Source organism: Pipra filicauda, unplaced genomic scaffold, assembly GCF_003945595.2.
Source record: "Pipra filicauda isolate LSUMZ 115617 unplaced genomic scaffold, ASM394559v2 scaffold134_size1991817_pilon, whole genome shotgun sequence".
Lineage (NCBI taxonomy): Eukaryota > Metazoa > Chordata > Aves > Passeriformes > Pipridae > Pipra > Pipra filicauda.
Window position 1 is genome coordinate 1,580,143 of NW_024103818.1, and position 19,100 is coordinate 1,599,242.

General features: G+C 41.3%; 1 protein-coding gene across 7 annotated transcripts in view; it reads right to left on the reverse strand.

The window, feature by feature from the left end:
• MEIS2 (Meis homeobox 2) overlaps positions 1-18,667 on the reverse strand; it is a 171,117-nt gene extending 152,450 nt beyond the window's left edge. For 2 of the 7 annotated variants that reach the window (XM_039378320.1, XM_039378318.1), the window contains exons 1-7: positions 18,391-18,667; positions 17,138-17,370; positions 15,414-15,555; positions 14,864-14,914; positions 14,022-14,072; positions 12,960-13,109; positions 2,769-2,883 (exon numbers count right to left, since the gene is read on the reverse strand). In XM_039378320.1, coding sequence (XP_039234254.1) covers positions 2,769-2,883; positions 12,960-13,109; positions 14,022-14,072; positions 14,864-14,914; positions 15,414-15,555; positions 17,138-17,370; positions 18,391-18,402 — 754 coding nt within the window. In that variant the 5' untranslated portion in view covers positions 18,403-18,667. Of the gene's footprint in view, positions 1-2,768; positions 2,884-12,959; positions 13,110-14,021; positions 14,073-14,863; positions 14,915-15,413; positions 15,556-17,137; positions 17,371-17,921; positions 17,955-18,390 lie in introns of all 7 variants that reach the window. The other 5 variants (XM_039378319.1, XM_027717006.2, XM_027717004.2 and 2 more) reach the window with 5 other exon arrangements.
• Positions 18,668-19,100: the final 433 nt, after the last annotated feature.

Below are 19,100 nucleotides of genomic sequence, written 5' to 3' on the forward strand. Positions count from 1 at the left end.
AAATTATGAATGGATTCTTCCAGACAATAAATAGATCTACCTCATGCAGAGAAAGTCTGCAAAAGACAGTCATCACTCAACCCAAGTCCTTTTCATCTTCCCCCCCACCTTCCCAAAATAAAATAAAATAATAATATTAAAAGAGAAAAAAATCACAAGCTTCACATCATAGACTTAAGGCAAAAGCAGAGACCCCTGGAAAGAGTTCTCTCAAAAGCCAGAACAGACTCTAATATGAATCAATCTCTGCTGCCACCAGGCCTTAATGCAGAAGGCTGTAATTTACTAATGTAACACAAGACTCTCTAATGAGCTCCCATTTCCAAGAAATCCTTTGGAGCAAGTGCAACTTGAAGCAGCATTTGTGGATGCTCTTGACAAAACTGCAAGGAAACCAAGTTGACCCAAATAACTGCACCAGAATAGCTCAAGAGGGCATCTATTCATCTTGAGACCAACTCATTGCCAGTTTACAAATTATAAGGTAAACTCTACCCCTCTCAAGGAAGCATAATGAAAATTCAAGACGTATCTCCCTCTCTTTAGTCTTTTCCAGGAATGAGAGAGGGAGAGCAATCCAGAGCCATCTCCAATGGGAATTTTGCTGGTAGAATCATCTTTTAGTTGCCAGCAGCTGAGTGGAAGAGTGATTTACCACTGGACGTTTGCTTTCCTTTAAAAGGCCCAACTGAGCACTAGGGCAAGCATACTAGAGATGTTTTACCGTGATAGACTGGGCAGCACTAGTAACTGATTTGGCCCTTCAGTGGTTGTTCCCCTTCTGCAGAAATGACTCTAACAGGTTTGTTAAAGTCATATTTGTTAAAGCAGAAAACTCAGTTTCCAATGGGAAGTTGGTGTAGTCGTCATCAACTGCTTTTTCTAATGCTTATCAATATTTCCCAAGCACCACGAGTGACATGACAAGGGATCAGAGACTAGTGAAATGCAAGATCCCTGGATATTGATACAAGGGATCTCTTTATATGGCTCAACGAAGGAACTTTTCTAATTTCTAAGGGGTTACTGAGGCACAGTGAAGATACAGTTCTGTGGAAATTTCATACCTATGGATGGAATGAAGATGCTGTGGTAGACCACTCAAAGGAATAACTTTTAAGTATGCAAATGATCATCTGCTACACCAAGCATCTTAACCACAATATACCATGTAAACATTTGATCAGCAGTAAAGCCTACGGACAGCTAATAGACATAAATAGCTATTATTTATTAGCTGTGGCCAGCTAATAAACGCCAATATGCTGTTTAGCAGTCAAGCTCTCCCTTTCATCATTAGCTGCTGAATCTGTAATGGTTCACGCTAGGTCTTGTACAGCTCCCATCTAACCTCATAGAAAAAAGGCCTTGTGACTTATGTTGGAGTTGGATCACACCCTGTGCCATGACTGCTTCCTATCAGCTATAAGATTACAAATGTATAAACAATTCTTACAAATAGGAGACAAAACCAAACCACTCTACCAGAAACAAACTTTGCAAGTTTCTAGAATTACAACGGGTACAACACCAGATCGTAAGACAGACAAGGGAATCTAGCTCTGTGCCAAGCAGTGGGCCACGTGACAGACATGCAAACACATATCTGCTCTGCCACCTAAGCGAGGCAAATATCATGGTGAGAAGTGGTCCACAGCATGAGACCTATAACGGCAGCTCTAGCCCTGAAGGCTTCTCCTCTCTACAGTTTTGGGATCCCGCATGGCTTGTTGGATGTCAGCCCTGTCAGCTGGCTCTGCTAAGCACGTGGATGAAAACACAGAGGCAAAATACTGCAGGTGCACAGTAAACATCTCATGGTGGGACCATATCATAAGACCTTATAAAGGTAATATCTCTCTCACTAGCAGAAGCTTACCATGTTTACAAAGAAAAACAGGCATGGAGTCCACCTTAAACTTTGGTCTTAAAAAAAAGGGAAAAAAACCACAACTCTGAATCAAGATCCAAGAGTGACAGCAGGCCATCATTACCCAACTTTTAGCACTGGAGGCTTGATTCTTACACCTTCTGGAGTCACTTATTCTTCTAACGAGTAGTGTAAAACACTATCATAACAAAATGACAGCCTTTGACACTCAGTCAGCATGGGTACAGATGACCACACATAAGGTGCAGTAGGAAATAAAACAAAAAATTCTGAAATAATAATCAAACTTCCTGAACCCTTGAGAAGGTTTCACTGTATAGGTATATCAGAGATTTTGCAGCTCAGGTGCATCTCTGTTTATCATTCAAATCCAGATTTTCAGAAGAAGAAACAAGTCCGTACAAGCAAACATTGCAAGAAACATTTTTGTGTCCAATTCAGGTTTTTCTTCTACTTCATATAATTTAGCAGCTTCATAACTTCATATAGAATTTTCTTTCCCGGCTAAAACTACACGTTAAACTCTATTACCCAACTCAAACAACTGCACCGCAACTGGAGAGTATGTCTGTCATTATATTTACTTACACCACACAAAAATAAACTGTAGATAACCAAATTTGTAAAGGAATTGGCAGAACTAATCAATTGTTATTACAAAGCTTGTTTGAAGATTAGATATTTCACTTTGAAATAACAATAAAATGCAGCTAAGTGGGTTAAGAAAAGGAAATACCGTCTCCCTAAGTCACAGCTGATTATACTGCAAGTCTGCCACTCCATGTTTACTCTAAGGCAGATGTACTGATATAATGAAAAAAACTGGAGTTATTTTAGTCATGCCTACTTTGCGGAGGGAAAAAGTTTGACCTTTTACCTTGCTCGCTGCTGTTGTCTCCACTCTGGGAAGCGTGGCCCCCGCTGGAGGGCCCTGGTGTGCCTGCTGAGTGCGTTGAGGTTGCATCATCATGGTCTCTCCAAGATGAAGGATTCTGGTGTCAGAGTGCCAAGGAATTTTTTCCACGGTTCCCATTCCAACAGCAAATGAAGAATAGAAAGAAAACCAGGAGAAGGGGGGGGGGGAAGTATACACATTAGCATTTGTCAAATGTGCCAAACACCAATACTGTTTGCACAGTGTAATAATTCTTCAGCAAAGACAAGCAGAGGAGATACAAAGATTTACTTGTTTAAGCACAGGACAGATTTTTTTTTCTTTTTTAAGCTTTCCAAAGAGTTGTCTGGATTTAATTGTTTGAGTAGTACTGCAGAAGAATACATCAGGAGTGAAAAAAAATTAAGTTTCTTAATGAGCTCTACAGGGTAGTGGGAGGAGAGAGCATCAACCTGCACAGTTTATGATACTAGCTATTCTCATTAGGATCAAAATTGTTGCTATGCAAACTGTCTTCTTACACTTTGTTTTTATAGACTGACTAGAGCAGTGAGGGGAGAAGAGGAGGGAAACTGTTTCAAGAAGTACAAGAAAACATGCATGGGAGAGGAGTATGTCCTCACTCCCTACCCTCTCTCTCACACATTTAAACACTGGAAAAACTTTCAACAGATTCAAAGTTGTGAGGGGAAAAAGCAAGCTTTCCCTGAAAGACGTTATATACTGGGAAAGATGTTTCCTCATCCCCCACCCCCCATCACCACCTTGATATGACACATTTCAAAAGACTTTCTAGAATTATCTTTCTAACAGTTCGCTTACAAGAATTGTCAAAAATAACCACCAGGTGATTATATAAAATAACATGTATAGTGATTTTTATGTAATTCTTTCTACATTACCATGCATAAAACACTACAAAAGGGAACACAGAAGACAGACATACAAAGTTTGCAAAACTTGGCTAAGTAAGACCTCAACTACTGTACTTTAGTCACATAATTCAAGTACACTATCTAATTTATTGGGTATTGTCTTTCCCGGAGAAAGGAACTGCTATTTAAAAGGATAAGTGAGGAAAAGTTAATGTTACAGTTTAGTGCTACTTTGTTGAGTGTATTCTCCTCCTGTCCTCCTCCCCTTTCCTGATCATTCCCAATACCCTGCTGTTGCTTAAAGGAAAACAGGAATTCTACTGTACAGGAAGAGCTTTATCAGCACCACATGAAGGCAGGCAAGAGATGGAATTTCCTCTGGCAGAGAAGGAGAGCAAGAACACATGAAACAGATCAGACTAGGGGCAAGACCTGTGTTACTTGTCACCTGTATGCGACAACTTTAATCGAGCGCGTTATAATAATTCAACAATGAAACAAACAATAAGTCCCCCCTCAAAAAATAAAAAAAAGAAAGCTTCTTAGGTTTGATTGTGCTTTAAATCTGCATTGTGAAATAATACTCTACTATTAAAGCATGAGGAGAACCTGAAGACAGCAGATGACGAGTTTGAATAAATTTTTTGAGCAGGACTGATCCTGACCTCATCTACCCCAATGCGTAGTAGGAATAAGTTCAACAAAATCAACTGATTTACCCATTGTAAAATACAGTGTAAGTGTGATTGGGACCAAGTCCCAGAATCTATACTGAAACATCTCAAAGTAATCTCCTAGCACTGATTAGTACCACATGCTCTATAGCAATGCAGAATAGAACTGCCAAATAACGGCTTGCTACAATACCCAGTAACATTAATCTGACGGGTCTGACCCGGATCACAGCAGAGACAAAGGAAAGAGCCCATAACTTCAAAAGGTTCCCAGAAAAGTCTCATGTGACCAAAGGGTAAGAAGGATCCAAATCACCTTCACCTTACAAAGACAGACACACACATGCACCCACGTACATGGTTCCATGGCAGGAAGATAGGAGTAAAATCAGAAGACAGGTCAGGGTCTGAAATTTGCATAACCTGTCAGCACAACAGCACTTATGGCACAAAATTACCACCCCCTCCAAAACCTAGAAGACTGATCTACTTTTCCTCACACAGAATTACAACATGAAAAAAAGCCACCAAACAATAAGATTTTATATTCATCAAGGTTATCATATTAAGTCTCAGAAATCACTATTAATACTGTAATCCCCCACAATTTCATGAAAAAAAAAAAGAAAAAACCAAACAAAACAAACAAACAAACCAACTACCACATTTTACCATCATTTTACAGAGTCAGGTGGAGAGAAACACAGAAAGATGAGAAGCCTTGAAAGCTGAATCAGCCCAGATGTTATTAGAAAGAACAAAAAAGTTGAAAATAAGGTTAGCGAAAAGTTCAGATGGAAATAAAATGCAAAAACTGAGCAAGTTTCTTTACAGCTTGGATTAAAACACAGTTCTGCCTATGAGCTTCTCTTTTTATCTCTGAGTTAGGAAGCCACTCAAATAGCTTCAAGCTGAAGGCAAACAGCAGACAGGAGCTCTTCAGCCCTCTGCAGCCTCTTAGCGTCAGCTGTTTGCCGGATGGTAATCAGATAAAGAGCTAGAAGAAATACATGAAAAAGGAAAGAAACAATAGCATAGCATGAGTTTAGCCCTCCAACAGCATCATGCTGGAACCTTTTTTTAGAAAAGGTAATAATTGCAACATGTTCACCTAGGCTAAACTTTTCAGGGAACACCGTGAGTTATGCTAATTTTGTGTACTGCAGGCTTTCTTACATTAACTGCTGTTGGAGCTCCTTATCACATATATGAAAATTACAATAATTGACTGATAACAGTTCAGCTATGTTTTAAGGCAAAAGTCATCAAAACCTATCATACAATATTTCAAAAGCTAGATCAGACTTTCTGTTTCAAAACCATAACTGAAGGAGACTTCCCACACAGCTGAAAACACTTGCTGTCTCTACCAGGCTGAGTTGTTCTTGACCTCAGTTTTTAGATCCTGTTTTAGAAAGACTGACTGTATTGATTGGGAATTAAATGTATTTCTTGTGACACAGTTTTCTTGAGGAAGCAATTTGGCAGAATTTTGTTGAAGGACAGAAAATATAAGATATTTACTAGATGTGACAGTAGAATATTGGAGGAATTTGAAAGGGAGGGAAATAGCTAGGCTTTAATATTATAAAAAATTACAAATAATTCTGGGGGTGGAGTTTACACACTCATAAAAAGGCAGTATTCTTTTGCTTTGGACTAAGATCATTGTTACATCCCAGCGAACTTCTCTTTTTCTCCCCTAGACTGTTTCCAACCTTGCATCCCTCATGAAAAAATTCTTGGCCAAATGACTAATCGTAAGTAGTTGCTTTATGTGTGTCTTCACAAAAAAAAAACAAAACCGGGACCAAATGACGCATCTAAAATTTGCTTCACTGGAAACACTTTATCAGTACAGTTTGGGTACCTAAAGAGATCCTGGCCTAAAGCCTGCTGATGTTAGTTGCAATTTTTCTGTTAGTTTCAATGAAATTTATATTAAGTCATCACACTGGGGGGGGAAAAAAAGAAGGAAAAAATAAATCTAACAGATAACTTTAGATAAATTACACAAACTGCTAGCGTGGCTTCTTGTTTCTTCTTGCAAGTTTAGTAATATACTTTGCAGAAACACATTGAAGAGTGTGGATGATGTCTGCCAAAATGCAATTGCCTATTTTGTATACGTGTGCATACTATAAAGATTTCACACACATATGACCTAAACTAGTGCCAGATACCACAGAAAGTGAACAGCGCACTTGTATCTATTCCCAGTAGTTTTAATAATTGGGAGTCAAATATGGTACTCCTCTTGCTCTTACCTAATTGTGTTAAAGAGCAGTGTTACTAGGAGAAAAGCAGTGAATACCGAGTAGAGCACAATAGAAGGAGATGGAAAATAGATACAAGAAGCTATGTCTCCAGGGAAAGTATTTTCTATTTGCTGGGCTACACACTCGCAGCTGATAATGCAAGTTGTAATTAATATAAAAGCAGGAGACAATATGGGGAAAGCTTGTACTAGCAGGGCCACAGGAGATCACTCCACTGCTATCCACTGTTTCTCATTTACACACACAGCCTTCCCTAGAAAACATAATTTTACCAGTGTTTTTTCCCTTGAAAGTTAAAAAAAAAAAGATTTAGCACCACCGTTGAATTTTGCTAAATCTAGAAAAGAGCAACAGAAAGGACAAGAGTCTCCTGGCATACAAAGCCTATCTGACACATTACTCTGTTGTTGATGTTGAAAATCTTTTGGAAACCGCAAGAATTTTTAACTGCTACAGGATTTCTTGAACAGAGATGTTGTAACAGAGAAATTTGATATGGGAACATCTTCTGATAAATCACAATTCTTACTCTGTATGCCCAAGATTTCCACTGAGTGAAGTCTGGCTAGTTTTTTGTGAGTATATGTAATCCTGCTAGAGTTGATTTTGACCTCATACTGCTTTTTATGGGGATATTAAAGACTCAATTAACCATAAGGAATCTGCTTCTTATTTATAACTGGGAAGTAAAATCAACCAGGCCAGGTGACACCCATGTGAGTAAGCTGAGCAGGATTTGGCTCACAGACATTAACTGAAGTTTTAAGTATACAACTGTGACAGGATCAGGCCCCGATATAATTTTATCAGATGAAATGGACAAAATCATTATCTTGAAGGAATAAATAAAACACAAAGTACTTTCATAAAAGAACCTACAATGGCTATAGAGCTTATTCTTTGTGAAGGTGGTTGGACTCAAAGGTCTGGTAAATTAATTTTGCAAACGTAAAACTGAACTGAACTACTTGACAAGGATGGCACTATTATCCCCAAATACAAGCCAAATCCTGCTCACCTTGTTCTTACAAGTAACACCTGTAAACACAGTGGAATGACTGATATGACTGATAACCCCAAAAATCTATGTCTAGGTACCACCATATACAAAAATATGATAGACTATGCAGGACATGGTAACTAATACATGTACACGTGTTTCTGTGTGTGCATCTGTGTCTATCTATATTTTGTGAGTAAAAAGTTCAGGATGGTGTCTTAGAGACCATGTGGAGTGCATTAATAATAAACTTACTGTGTAAAGAAATTTTCAATATGCAAATGAGCCATCAGAAACTCTAATTTGACACAACATGTATGTTTTCTAAAAAAGACTACTCCTGGTATTACTAAGGTATATTATTCTACAGATACATACTCAATATAATTGCTTTTTTTTTGTACCAGAATAACACAATTTAAACAAAACACAAGGCATTGGAATCTATCGGATATTTGTGTGTATATATATAAAAGTTTCAATTCTTGTCCCTTGATTTTGCATTGAAGAAAGTGTCAGGAGGAATTTTTGACCACCCTAGAATGTGGCAGCATTCTGAAAAGCTATGTGCTTTGTATTTTCTAATTAAGACTGAAATTGTACACATAATCCCCCTGCTAGTAAGGAACTGAGACTTAAAAAATCAAAAGTTTCTTGGTTTTTTTAATTGTACTTCTATGTCATTCTGTGTGGCTACACTTCATCTAGACAGATAGACAACTCAAACCAAAGAGGGAACACGATCATCAAATAGATCATGCAATACATTATTGGTCCAGTTTGTGAGAACACAGTTATTACAATAATAAAATTTGACCTGCAGACTCAAATTTGAGACTTCAGCCATTGACTGAAGCATACCTTGGTCCTTCAAAAAGAGGAAATGCACAATATCTCCAGTCTTGGAAAGTTCCTGATGCTCTTACCCCTTCAGAAAGCACAGGGCCTACCACAATGTCCGAAGTCTTAAGCGACATCCTAAGAAGTTTGCCCTATTATTGTTGCAGTTGGCTATTTAGTTTTCTTTCTGACACACTACAGACAGAAAGAGCACCTTTAGGGTCTGATTCTGCGTTTCTCAAAACACCCACTGAAGTCCATAAAAGTATGGTGTACCTGGAGACTGTAGCATCAGGCTCCCAATTACTGTTCCGTTACTCAGTGAAATTTTACCTAAAGGTTTAATTATATAACTGTAACAGATATGTATTACTCTATTTTTATTTTTTCTTATCTGCAAGATGTCAGGAATTTGCACAGACCACTCTTTGAGAAGAAATATTAAAGAAATGTAAATTGTCTGGATGTCCAAAAGTACAGAATAGAGGTATCTCTTCATTTGAGAGCTGAAAGGTTTAATATTCAGACTAATATTTCTCTTCTGTAGCTAAGACATTGGATTTCTAATCTGTCAACAGTCTTTTTTTATAAAAGAGATGTATGGATACTTCTATCCATTTTTAATTAAATTTTATAAATTATGATCTGTATATTATTACGTCTGAGTTGCAAATTGACTAGAACACATAAACAAATATTAAAAGGACTGAGGCCCTGATCTGCTTCCCACGAAAGCCAGTGGAAGGGGAGCCATAAATTTCTATGGGAGAATTGCAAATAGTTTTGTGCTAAAGGAAGAATTGTGGCATCAGGTGAAGCAAAGTACAAAAGAAATGTAATTAAAGTACACAACGTTATCATATGTTCAAAAAAGTTTAAAAATCTTCAAATTTTACAAGCATTATATTTTTCAGATTTGAATAACTTGAAAAGAGAAAAAAGGATCTTTCAGCAATCTCAACAGATATTTTAGGCTGAATAGATATTTAGGTAGAATGCAGGATAAGGCCCAGAATGTTTATGTTAAACAATAATAAATTGTCTATGCTGGGAAACTCAATTTGAACTGCAGTTGCAAAGGTTTCTTTCCTCTTTTCTTATCGTTTTTTTTTCTCCCCTAACTGATCTGGTTCAGCCAGGGCGTAGCTGTAATTACCTTCTTCCCATCTACAGCTAATACCTCAGAGTAATAAAAAAAACTGAGGGTGTTAAAATTTCAAACACTAGTTGTGGGCTGTTATATTTACTAAACACAGCAGAGTAGTAACAAAAGTTTCATCTTCTTGTGGCCAGCACTGCTCTGTTTGATCTACCAAGTCCCCGGACCTTTTGCACTAACTATATTATATAACGGTTAATAGCACACTAAAATAAAATTCGATAAACACACTTATTACCAAACATGTACAGCAAAATCACTTACAGCTGTCTCCTTTTTCCAGCACAGGGATATCTCCGAAGAGTTCATTCCTTTGTTGATTTTGGTTTTGGTTTCCAATTAGGTGATATAAATAGCAGAGCAGTGGATTTTGAAAGGGGAAGCATGCACTATTTGAGTACCTCATTTAAAGTCTTATGGTAATAAGGTAATATGGTAATAAGGTAATATGGTAATAAATATTGGTTAATCCTACAACTGTTTCTGTTACTTTCCCTTTTTCAGGTTTCCATGTCTAGCAAACCAATAAAGCTGAGAGCTGTCTTAGTTCCTAGTTCAGCACTGCCACTGTCACCACTACTACCTCTCACATTCATGTTAAACACACAGAGGGTAGCTTTACACCACTTAACAAGAATAGAGGGGTATGGATTTTTGGGGTGTCAAACAGCTGTCACAAACTGTCACCTCCTCAAGAGAAACCTTGGCACACAACAAATTAACCTACACTTCTTTTGGGCTATCATTATTCATAGCCAATCAGTTGAAATGCTCCTAGTATTTCATGTGCAAATAAAACCATGAGGGGAAGACCCGTGGATCAGAATAGTGGGCCAATACATAAAACAGAGGAAACAACACGCTGTCTCTGTCCTTCTGAAGTGGCTCATCATCTCCCCTGCACCAACTTTCACCAAATGAGATCTAGCCTGAGGCTGTATATTAAATATGCATATCAAGGCAAATGAAAAAAAATAAACCTGGAGAGTCAAATTGGACAAATTTGCATGCTTGAACTGTTACATTTCCAGGTAGATGTTCAGAAATGATAGCTCATTTTTAAATAGACTTGCATGATTATATTAGCCATTTTTTTTAAGCTTTTACTTCTCTGTGAATAAAGGTGAATTTCTTCCTGCTGGAACCTTGTACAGTGCAAATATAAAACATGGTAGTTTGACTAAGCTATAAAAAAGTGTTAAAGTTTTGTCAGGAAAACAAGCTAATATACAAAAAAAAAAAAAAATCCAATAAGGAGACACATTTCCCAAAACGCATGAATAAAATGTAACTATGTGATACAGCTCTTCATTTCCCAGTTGGTGTTCTGGTTGCACAAATTATTGCTTCCTTTCAAAACAAATAGCAGGGGGCTAAAGTAAAAATGTTATAGCTCAAATCTCCAGGAAATAAAAGGCTTTAAATTATAATACCCAATGAAGTGGTAAACCCTAACGGGTGCAAGATAAATGGGTTGTCATATTTATTTTAGTTTGTTTTTGGGGCCACAGATTCTTCTTGGGGATGATAATAGTTACCAAATTATCAAAATGCTAACCCCCTCCACCTCTGTCCTATCATTGTGTGTGAATTTAAATATTATAATGGAGCACTGCAAATTGGCTTGAGCATTTGCCATCTGCCAGAACCCTAAACAAGCTAGTTTATCTAATCTCTTCAATATAAACATAAGCATGCTCCATTTCTACACTTCCACTTGAAACACAGGCTTGTAAAGAAACTGTACTGGAGAAACATGTTAGTTTTTTTCTGTTTCTCTAAATTTTACACAATGAATCACTATCTTTCAGCGTGCCACTCATTTCAATTTCTTTTCTAGTATTCTCCCAGGATACTTATGCCCACTAATTTAGGGTTGTAAAATGCCATGATACAAATATTTTTGAAATTGTGTTATGATTCATGGAGTTTATTATCTACATGTGAGATAGCTGATAAGCAGAGAAACTTTCAGGAAGCTCTGCATACCTTTTTCTCTCAAAATAATAGATTTGAAATGTAAAACATAGCACAAACCTTGTCCTGCAATGTTTACTGAATACAAATGAGAAAATGAAAGCTAAGGTTTGGGTCCCAAAATATTTCCCATAACTAAATCGTGCCAGAAGGGGGACATTAGAAGACTTTATTATTATTTTATCTCCCAATTCAGCTTCAGTCCAGGTCTAATGTAATTATCAGATACTCACACAAACAACATGTTTTCAAAGGAAACAAAAGCTCCTAGAAAGCTCATTCTCCCTGGGCTTGCAGCTACTCCTCTTAACACACTGGGAAATAAAGGCAGGCGCCTGGGCAGAAAGCATGGTTAACTTCACACAGGGTGTTAAATTAATATTTCAACCACTAAAATATTAGACTGTATCATTTAGATTAGGAGTTCAATTGAATCTAAAACTGTGTAAACCCCTTTACCCCCCAGGGATGCATTCCTATAAATAAACTGGAGTTCACCCCCACTCCTTTTAACCAGAGCTATTCCTTCCCTTTTCTGCGGTACCAGCTGCAATCTTTCCGTTCACATCCCGAAGTCTCTTTGCATCTACATCTTTTGAAGGATCACAAGAGCCGCTCCAAAACCCGGAAAAACAAAGGCATTCTCCTCACCACGCACACCAACATTTAGTCCTACACACATTACACTAATCCACCAACTCCTAAAGTGTTAAAATCAACCACTAACCTATGGTTACTCAATCATCAATCTCTCCAGCTTTCTGTAATACATTGTTAATAATTGCTTCATCAAGGTTACTGTCTTTTATTATGAAGATGCTTCAGGCATTTGGCAATAAGTCCATATTCTGACAATAAGTTGCTCTAAAGCAAAAGCATTGGAAACTCTAATGTGCTAACCCCCTTTTTTTTTTAATGCAGTGTGGTATTGCCAATAATTCTCATCACTTGTCATCCCCACAAGAGGGGAGGGGGGAGCAAATCAGCAAACTTTCTCCCTAACTTTCTTGTCTCAGTTTCCTTACATTGATGCATTGATTACAAAGTTGGCAAAGAAGAGGAGAATGCACCTATCCCTACATCAAACAGACAATTTGCTAGCTCTCCAAGCAGCCCAGACCAGGAAACTTTACAAACCATTCCAATGGTTTACAGATGCTTTACAGATGGAAACTGAGGGAACCTTTTGAATTTCTATAACTTTACAAAGCAAGAGGGAAGAAAGTGTGAAGATGGGATCTCAGCTTGCAAGAGGTTAAAGTAGTAATAATACTAATAAACAACAGCAGCAAAGCAAGGAAATTGGGAATAGGTCCTCTAAGCAGGTTAAAGTCTCAAAAAATGCCATAAAGAAAACAGAAGGACTTACATGATCGGCTAAATTTGTGGAAGATCCTGAGAGTTCTTCATGGTCTGATTTGGAGCTGCCATCCCTTTCATCAATAACGAGGTCTATTGGCATTTTTCCTTTCAAACAACTAATGTACCGATGGCAGAAGTTATCACACAATTCATGAACCTGAAAAGAATAACAAGAATAATAGTATCAATAATGGCAAACTATCATATTGCAACTTTTTTTTTTTTTTTTTTTTTTTTTTTGGTAGCAAGGACAACCCTCTGTTCTACTCCACAAGTAACTCTAATTAAGGGGGACAATAGTTGAAGGCAAGGAAACAATAGAGAAATTGTTGCGGCACATATTATTCTCTAGAGACTTGTCTCAGCAACAAGTTAGAGAGAGAGATAGTGGGCTTGGACTGGTGTGCAGAATAAAATCAGATTTGATGATAACATCGGAACACTGGGAGCTGGACCCAGACGGTACCTCTGGAGCATACACGAGCCGGACAGGTACAACTAGTCACTCGGGACGGGATTAGTTTAAACCGGGGCTAAAAACAAAGGTCTAAATGGTCGGGAGCGGTAAAACGAAGCTACTCGGTGAGGTTGTGGTTAGAACCGTTCTAATCCCAGGACACAACCCCCTGCCCATGCCGCGCAGGGGCCCCTGCCTCTTCCAAACATTTAGTGCTTGCTTGGGGTTAATGTGCCTGCCAGAGCTGGAGAGGGGAGAGAGTGATTTCATATCTTTTTGTTAAACATATTATTTCTGAGTGAGGAAAAGAATATCTACCGAGGGAAAGGGCAATAAGGATGGAAGGGGTTTAACATATTAAATATTTAAATTAGACAAACACACACACACACATTTAAAAAAAAAAAAAAAAAAAAAAAAAACCGGGCTGGGCCGGGCATGCCTGTCGGGTGTCACATGTTCTGATGGTACAGGTTATAGTGTCACACTGCGTTTCCCCTCTCTCCTCTGGCCATGTTTACAAGTCAGTCCAGTCGGGAGGGAAGGGCGGGGTGGGGGAGGTGACGACAGGGTGGGAATAGCACTCCCCGTGCCCATCTCCGTGGCTCTTACCTTTTCTAATTCCAAAAGATGAAACCTTAGTACTTGTATTGCTTGGATCATCTGCAAGAAAGTTTTGAGCAAGAGGTTACGTGAGAGACAGGACCACGGGGGCTGTGCAGAGCTGCGAGCCCAAGTGGGCAAGGGGGAGAAGGGCATTGTCAGGGCGCGCAGTCATTATCCAGGATTTTAGCTCATTGGTCACGCTTCAACAATTTTGATCAACTTTAACCTAAGCACTTGATTTTTATCGTATTTATTCCAGGAGCGGTGATTAGCGCTTTATTACCGCGATCTTGGAGAAAACCTTTTCCTCTTCTCCTTGCTCCCTTCTCAGCACCCCGGCCTTCATCCCTGAGGGTCCGCAGAGAAGTCAATCACACACTCCCACCCCCACTCCCCTCCATCCCCCGGGCCCGCAGGAGAAAGGGTGGTGAGTGTGTGAATAGTTTAGCATCTTTTCTACAAGCGGATTTAGGCACTTTGAATATTGAAATCATTCACATTACCAAAAGAATTACGTTAGAATTCTCCATCTCTCTCTTCTTAAGAAGTTATTTCCTTTACTTTAGCTTCCCATAGCTTTCAAACGCAGCTTTGCAATGCATAGGGCTCGAGAGTTTGTCCTGGCTCATTTTTAAGAGTACAGCTCTTTGAAGCCCCTTGACTGCAACTCCCCGGTCGGCCGGCGCCCCGCTCCCCTGCCCACGCAGCCCGGGTGCCTGGGCCGGCAGCCGCTGCCCCGCCGCACCGATCTGCCCCGGCCCCGGGCGGCGGAGGGCACTTGCCGGCAGCTGGCAGAGGGGTCGGGAAGGACGAGAGAGCAGTGGGGTGGAAGGGGAAGCAGGCCTTACCAAATTGTCCAACTCTGGATTTGAAGAAAAAAGTGGTTTTTCGGCGCGGACCTGCAAGAAGAAGGAAAAGCGGCGTGAACTACAGCTTCTCTTTTTAGCCCTGTAACCGGATCACTCGAAGGGGGAAAAACCCGTGTGACAAAACCGGCTGCTACCAAAATCCGACTGATCGCCCTGGGTCACCGTGCTTGGAGAGAAGTTGCCGGCCCGGCGTCGAGCCGGCCGCCGGTGACACGGGAGCCCTCTCCTTTGGGTCTCCTTCCTGCCTCCCACTCCCTCTGCCTCCAAAACTCGGCCACAGCTATCTTTCCCTATCACTAATGCAGGAGGGCGAGGGCCGGGAGTCCCAGCCTGGCAGCGTGAAGGAGCTGCCGGCGGAGGGGGAATTAGGGCCAGCCGGGCCACCAGCGCGCACCCCCGCCCCGCCGGAGAGGGGGCGCCGGGGGGGAGGGGGTGCTACCCCTGCCAGCACCCGTCCGTGTGGGTCGAGGAGCTGAGGAGGCGGCGGGAGCGCTGGGGAGGGTCGGGGGCGGGCGGAGAGGTGCCGAACCTGTTTGGCGAAGACGGCAATGTCCTCGTTGAAGGAGTCGGAGGAGCAGACGTCCCCGCCGGCCACGCCGGGCTCCCGGGGCGTGCAGGTCGCCAACTCGCACTTCTCAAAGACCAGAGCTAAGAGGGGGAACAACGGGTGCCTACCGGGCAGTGGCACACAAAGAGAAGGGAGGGGGTGGAGGGAGAGGGGAAAAGAAGAACTCTAATCAACAAGTATTTTTTTTTTTTAATGCATGGACACACAGACATGGACACACGGACGCAGCCACACTCTATAGCCTAGCAGTAACGCTCTGGGCAGAGTAGGAGAGAACAACATTTTGAAATAAAAATGATGAGGTTTGTAGTGGATTGTTTTTTGTTGGGTTACTGGGTTGTTTTTTTTTTTTGTTTGTTTGTTTGTTTTTTTTAAATTGCAATACCCGAACCGCATCCCCCGTTCAGTCCTCACAGATTAGGACAAAAGTGACCGCTCCTCCAAATGCACAAGGCACCGAATGTGCTTAGCAGCAGCTCAGCTGGGAAGCTTACAATTTTTGCCACAGCTCAACATACCGCAAAACGTGGAAGATCCCATCCCTACCCTCCAGCTATGACCTAAAACGAGAGCACAGCTAGGCAAACTGCAAACTCCTTAATACGTAATTTTATTTTTCAAGGGGCCTGCTAGCAAAAATGTGGTGAAGTTTCCTGGCTTAGGAAGCACACCCAAGTAAAATACCATCTGTCCAGATAAGTGAGCAGGGGAGGGGGCGGAGGGAGGGAGCACTTCGTGAAATATTTTCCCATAGTTGGTGTAGTCAGAAAAAAAAATTATCTGCGTGTTAAGTAGTAATCATGCGTTTGCTTCTTTTCCCCTTTGGTGTCTGATCAAGGCCCCACACTCTGTCATAGATGTTACTAGCTCTCATTTGAGGATCATTTAGTATTTTTTCCAAAAGGAATTGCAGGGAATTGGTGTCATTCCCTCCAAGCAATGCCCTGGTGCCTTGAGTTTTGCTGGGTATGTGTCTCTTTTCCTCATGTTCTTTCTTAAGTAGAAAACTCATTTCATTGCCCCCAATGTATTTATGTCTTCTATCTCAGGGAAGAGCTGTTTGCAAGAAGCGAATCCCTTTCATTCTTACTATCTTCTGCGTTGTGAATAGCTCTTTATTTACAAAGTTGGGAGAGTGGTATTGTGGCATGGAGGAGAACACCAGAACAACACTTCTCCAACTAAAATTCAAAGCAGTGAGAGCCGTCTCTAACTCCTAACTGTGGCCTTTCCAAGAAAGACAAAAAAACCCCCACGGGTAAGGAAAAGGGGGTGGGGGGAGAAAAAAAACCTTAGTAAATAAAAAAGAAAAATGGAAGGACAAGGCAACACCACCTCCCCCAAGCCTAGCCTCTCTCCCCGAGAGGTCTGTTTTTCCAGCACCCGTTTCTCGTGGGTGCTGGAACCTCAGCTAAGAGTCAGGCTGGGATCGCCCTCGTCCCGAGATCGCCAGCCGCGGCAGTGCCACCGCGGAGGTCTCCCACCAGAGCGGGCGGCTGGTCGGCCACCGCCCTCCCTCTGGACCCTCCGGGGCTCCTCCCGCCCCACTCCACTCCGGGGCCCGACTGCCGCTGCCGCCGCGGCCCCGCGGGAGCTCCTGCCGCTCGCCCGCCCCGCTTCTACCCTGGCCGCTCCGCGGGCACCAGCGCTGCGGAGCCGGGCCCGGGCGGCCCAGCGGCACCTACCCGTAGATCGCATCCTTGTCCCGCTTCAGGGCGTCGTTGACAGCGGAGCCCATGCTGGCCGGCATGACATTGGGGTGCGGGGCGTGGGCGCCGTAGTGCTGTCCGGCGTGGAGCGGCGGCCCATGGTTGAGGTGGTGCACCGGGGGAATCGGCCGGGGGGCGTGGGGGTCCCCGTACATGGACGCCGGCACCCCTACTCCGTCCATCCCGCCGTAGTGGGGCAGCTCATCGTACTGTCAAAAAATGGGCCGGAAGAGGAGAAAGAAAAAGAAAGAGAAGAGAGAGGGGAATAAAAAAAAAACAAAACAAAACAAAAAACAAACCAAACAAACAACAACAACAAAAGTCAGAAGAGAGTAAAGCACCCGGACAGACACAAACAGAGCAAAACAAAACAAGAACAGCCACAACAGAGAGAGAAATGCGCAAAATGAAATCAATTGGGACCGGGAGCAGGGGCGGGAGAGGATGAGGAAGGAGTGGGGGTGCGGGGAAAGGTAAAGGGGGAAAGCGTGTATGCCTGCCTGCGTGTGTGTGGGTAGACGGTCCTCTTCAGCACGGGCAGGAGAACCCCTAACAAGGAAACGGGAATGAAAAGGAAGGAAACGGAGGAGAGAAACTAGAGTTACTCTGCATTAGAGAGAAAGAACAACAACAAAAAAAATTAATAAACGAGCAGAATCAAAAGCAACTAGGTAAATAAATGAACACTAGGAAGGAGAGAGGTAAGGTAGGGTGCATGGGGAGGGGGGGGAGATAAAGGGGGAAATAATCTGAAAGTTACCAGAAACATTATTTAGTAGCAATTCCCCTTGTCCTTGTCAAAGCCAGAGACAAAAAAAAAAAAAAAAAAAAAAAAAAGGCAGCTATATGTGTATACATATATATACATTCATATATACGCAGACACACACATGTATTTCTTAGTCTTTGCTAGACAGTGGCAGTAGCGGCGGCAGCAGCAGCAGGAGCAGCAGCAAGCTTTCCCCTGTGAAACCCGTGCTACTGAGCAGGCAGAAAGCAGGGAAATCGCTCTGCTGGGGGAAAAGCTAGAAAGGAAAAAAGCGTGGAACAATTGCAGAGACACACACAGAGAGACACTCATGCACACACACAAAAAGCCAGTGAATAATTTTTGCTGCTATTTTTTAATAGTGGCCGCCATCATAAGCAGCAACAGAGGAGAGCAAATCGGACAGGCCCCTCTTAAGAGAGGATTTATATATAGGTAAGTGTTGGAGATTTAAACCTACCCTTTGCGCCATCAGTCTGCGCTCCAATAAACTCCTGGATGTGTCGTATATTTAATATCCCAGTCCAGCAAAGAAAGTGATTTAGAGTGAAGAAGATTCCTTTTTTTTTTTTCAACCCACTTATAGGCTTCTCCTATTCTCCAATATGGGTAAATAATAATAATAACAACAACAACAATAACAACAATAATATATAAAAAACAGTCAAGAACCACGATGAGTTTCTGAGTTTTCTTCTTTTTTCTGTCTCTTTCTCTCTTTCCTTTTTCTCTCTCTCTTTTTCCTTTTTTCTTTCTCTACGCAAAAAAAAAAAAAAAAAAAAAAAAAAAAAAAAAAAAAAAAAAAAAAAAAAAATTGTCAAGCCCCCAAACTGAAGGTTACGATCGGCCCGTCAGCAACCCACATGTAACCAAACTGTCGTGTCTCATGGCTTTTTGCCACTCCAGCTGTCAATCAAAGCCAGGGAATGTCAAGGTAGTGAATGAATGATGGTTGATGATGATGAAGAAGAGAGGAGGAATCTTTTTAACCCCGGTTTCTTCTTCCAGGAACTCCGTGGTCGGGTTTTGCCTTTTAGGATCGCTATAGGGTTGTTGGTTTTTGTTTTTTTGTTTTTGGTTGTTTTTTTTTTTTTTTTTAAGTACTGTGAAGGGGTGGTGGAAAGATGCGAAGAAAAATTGAATAGTTTGCAAGCCCGGGACTTCCCCCTC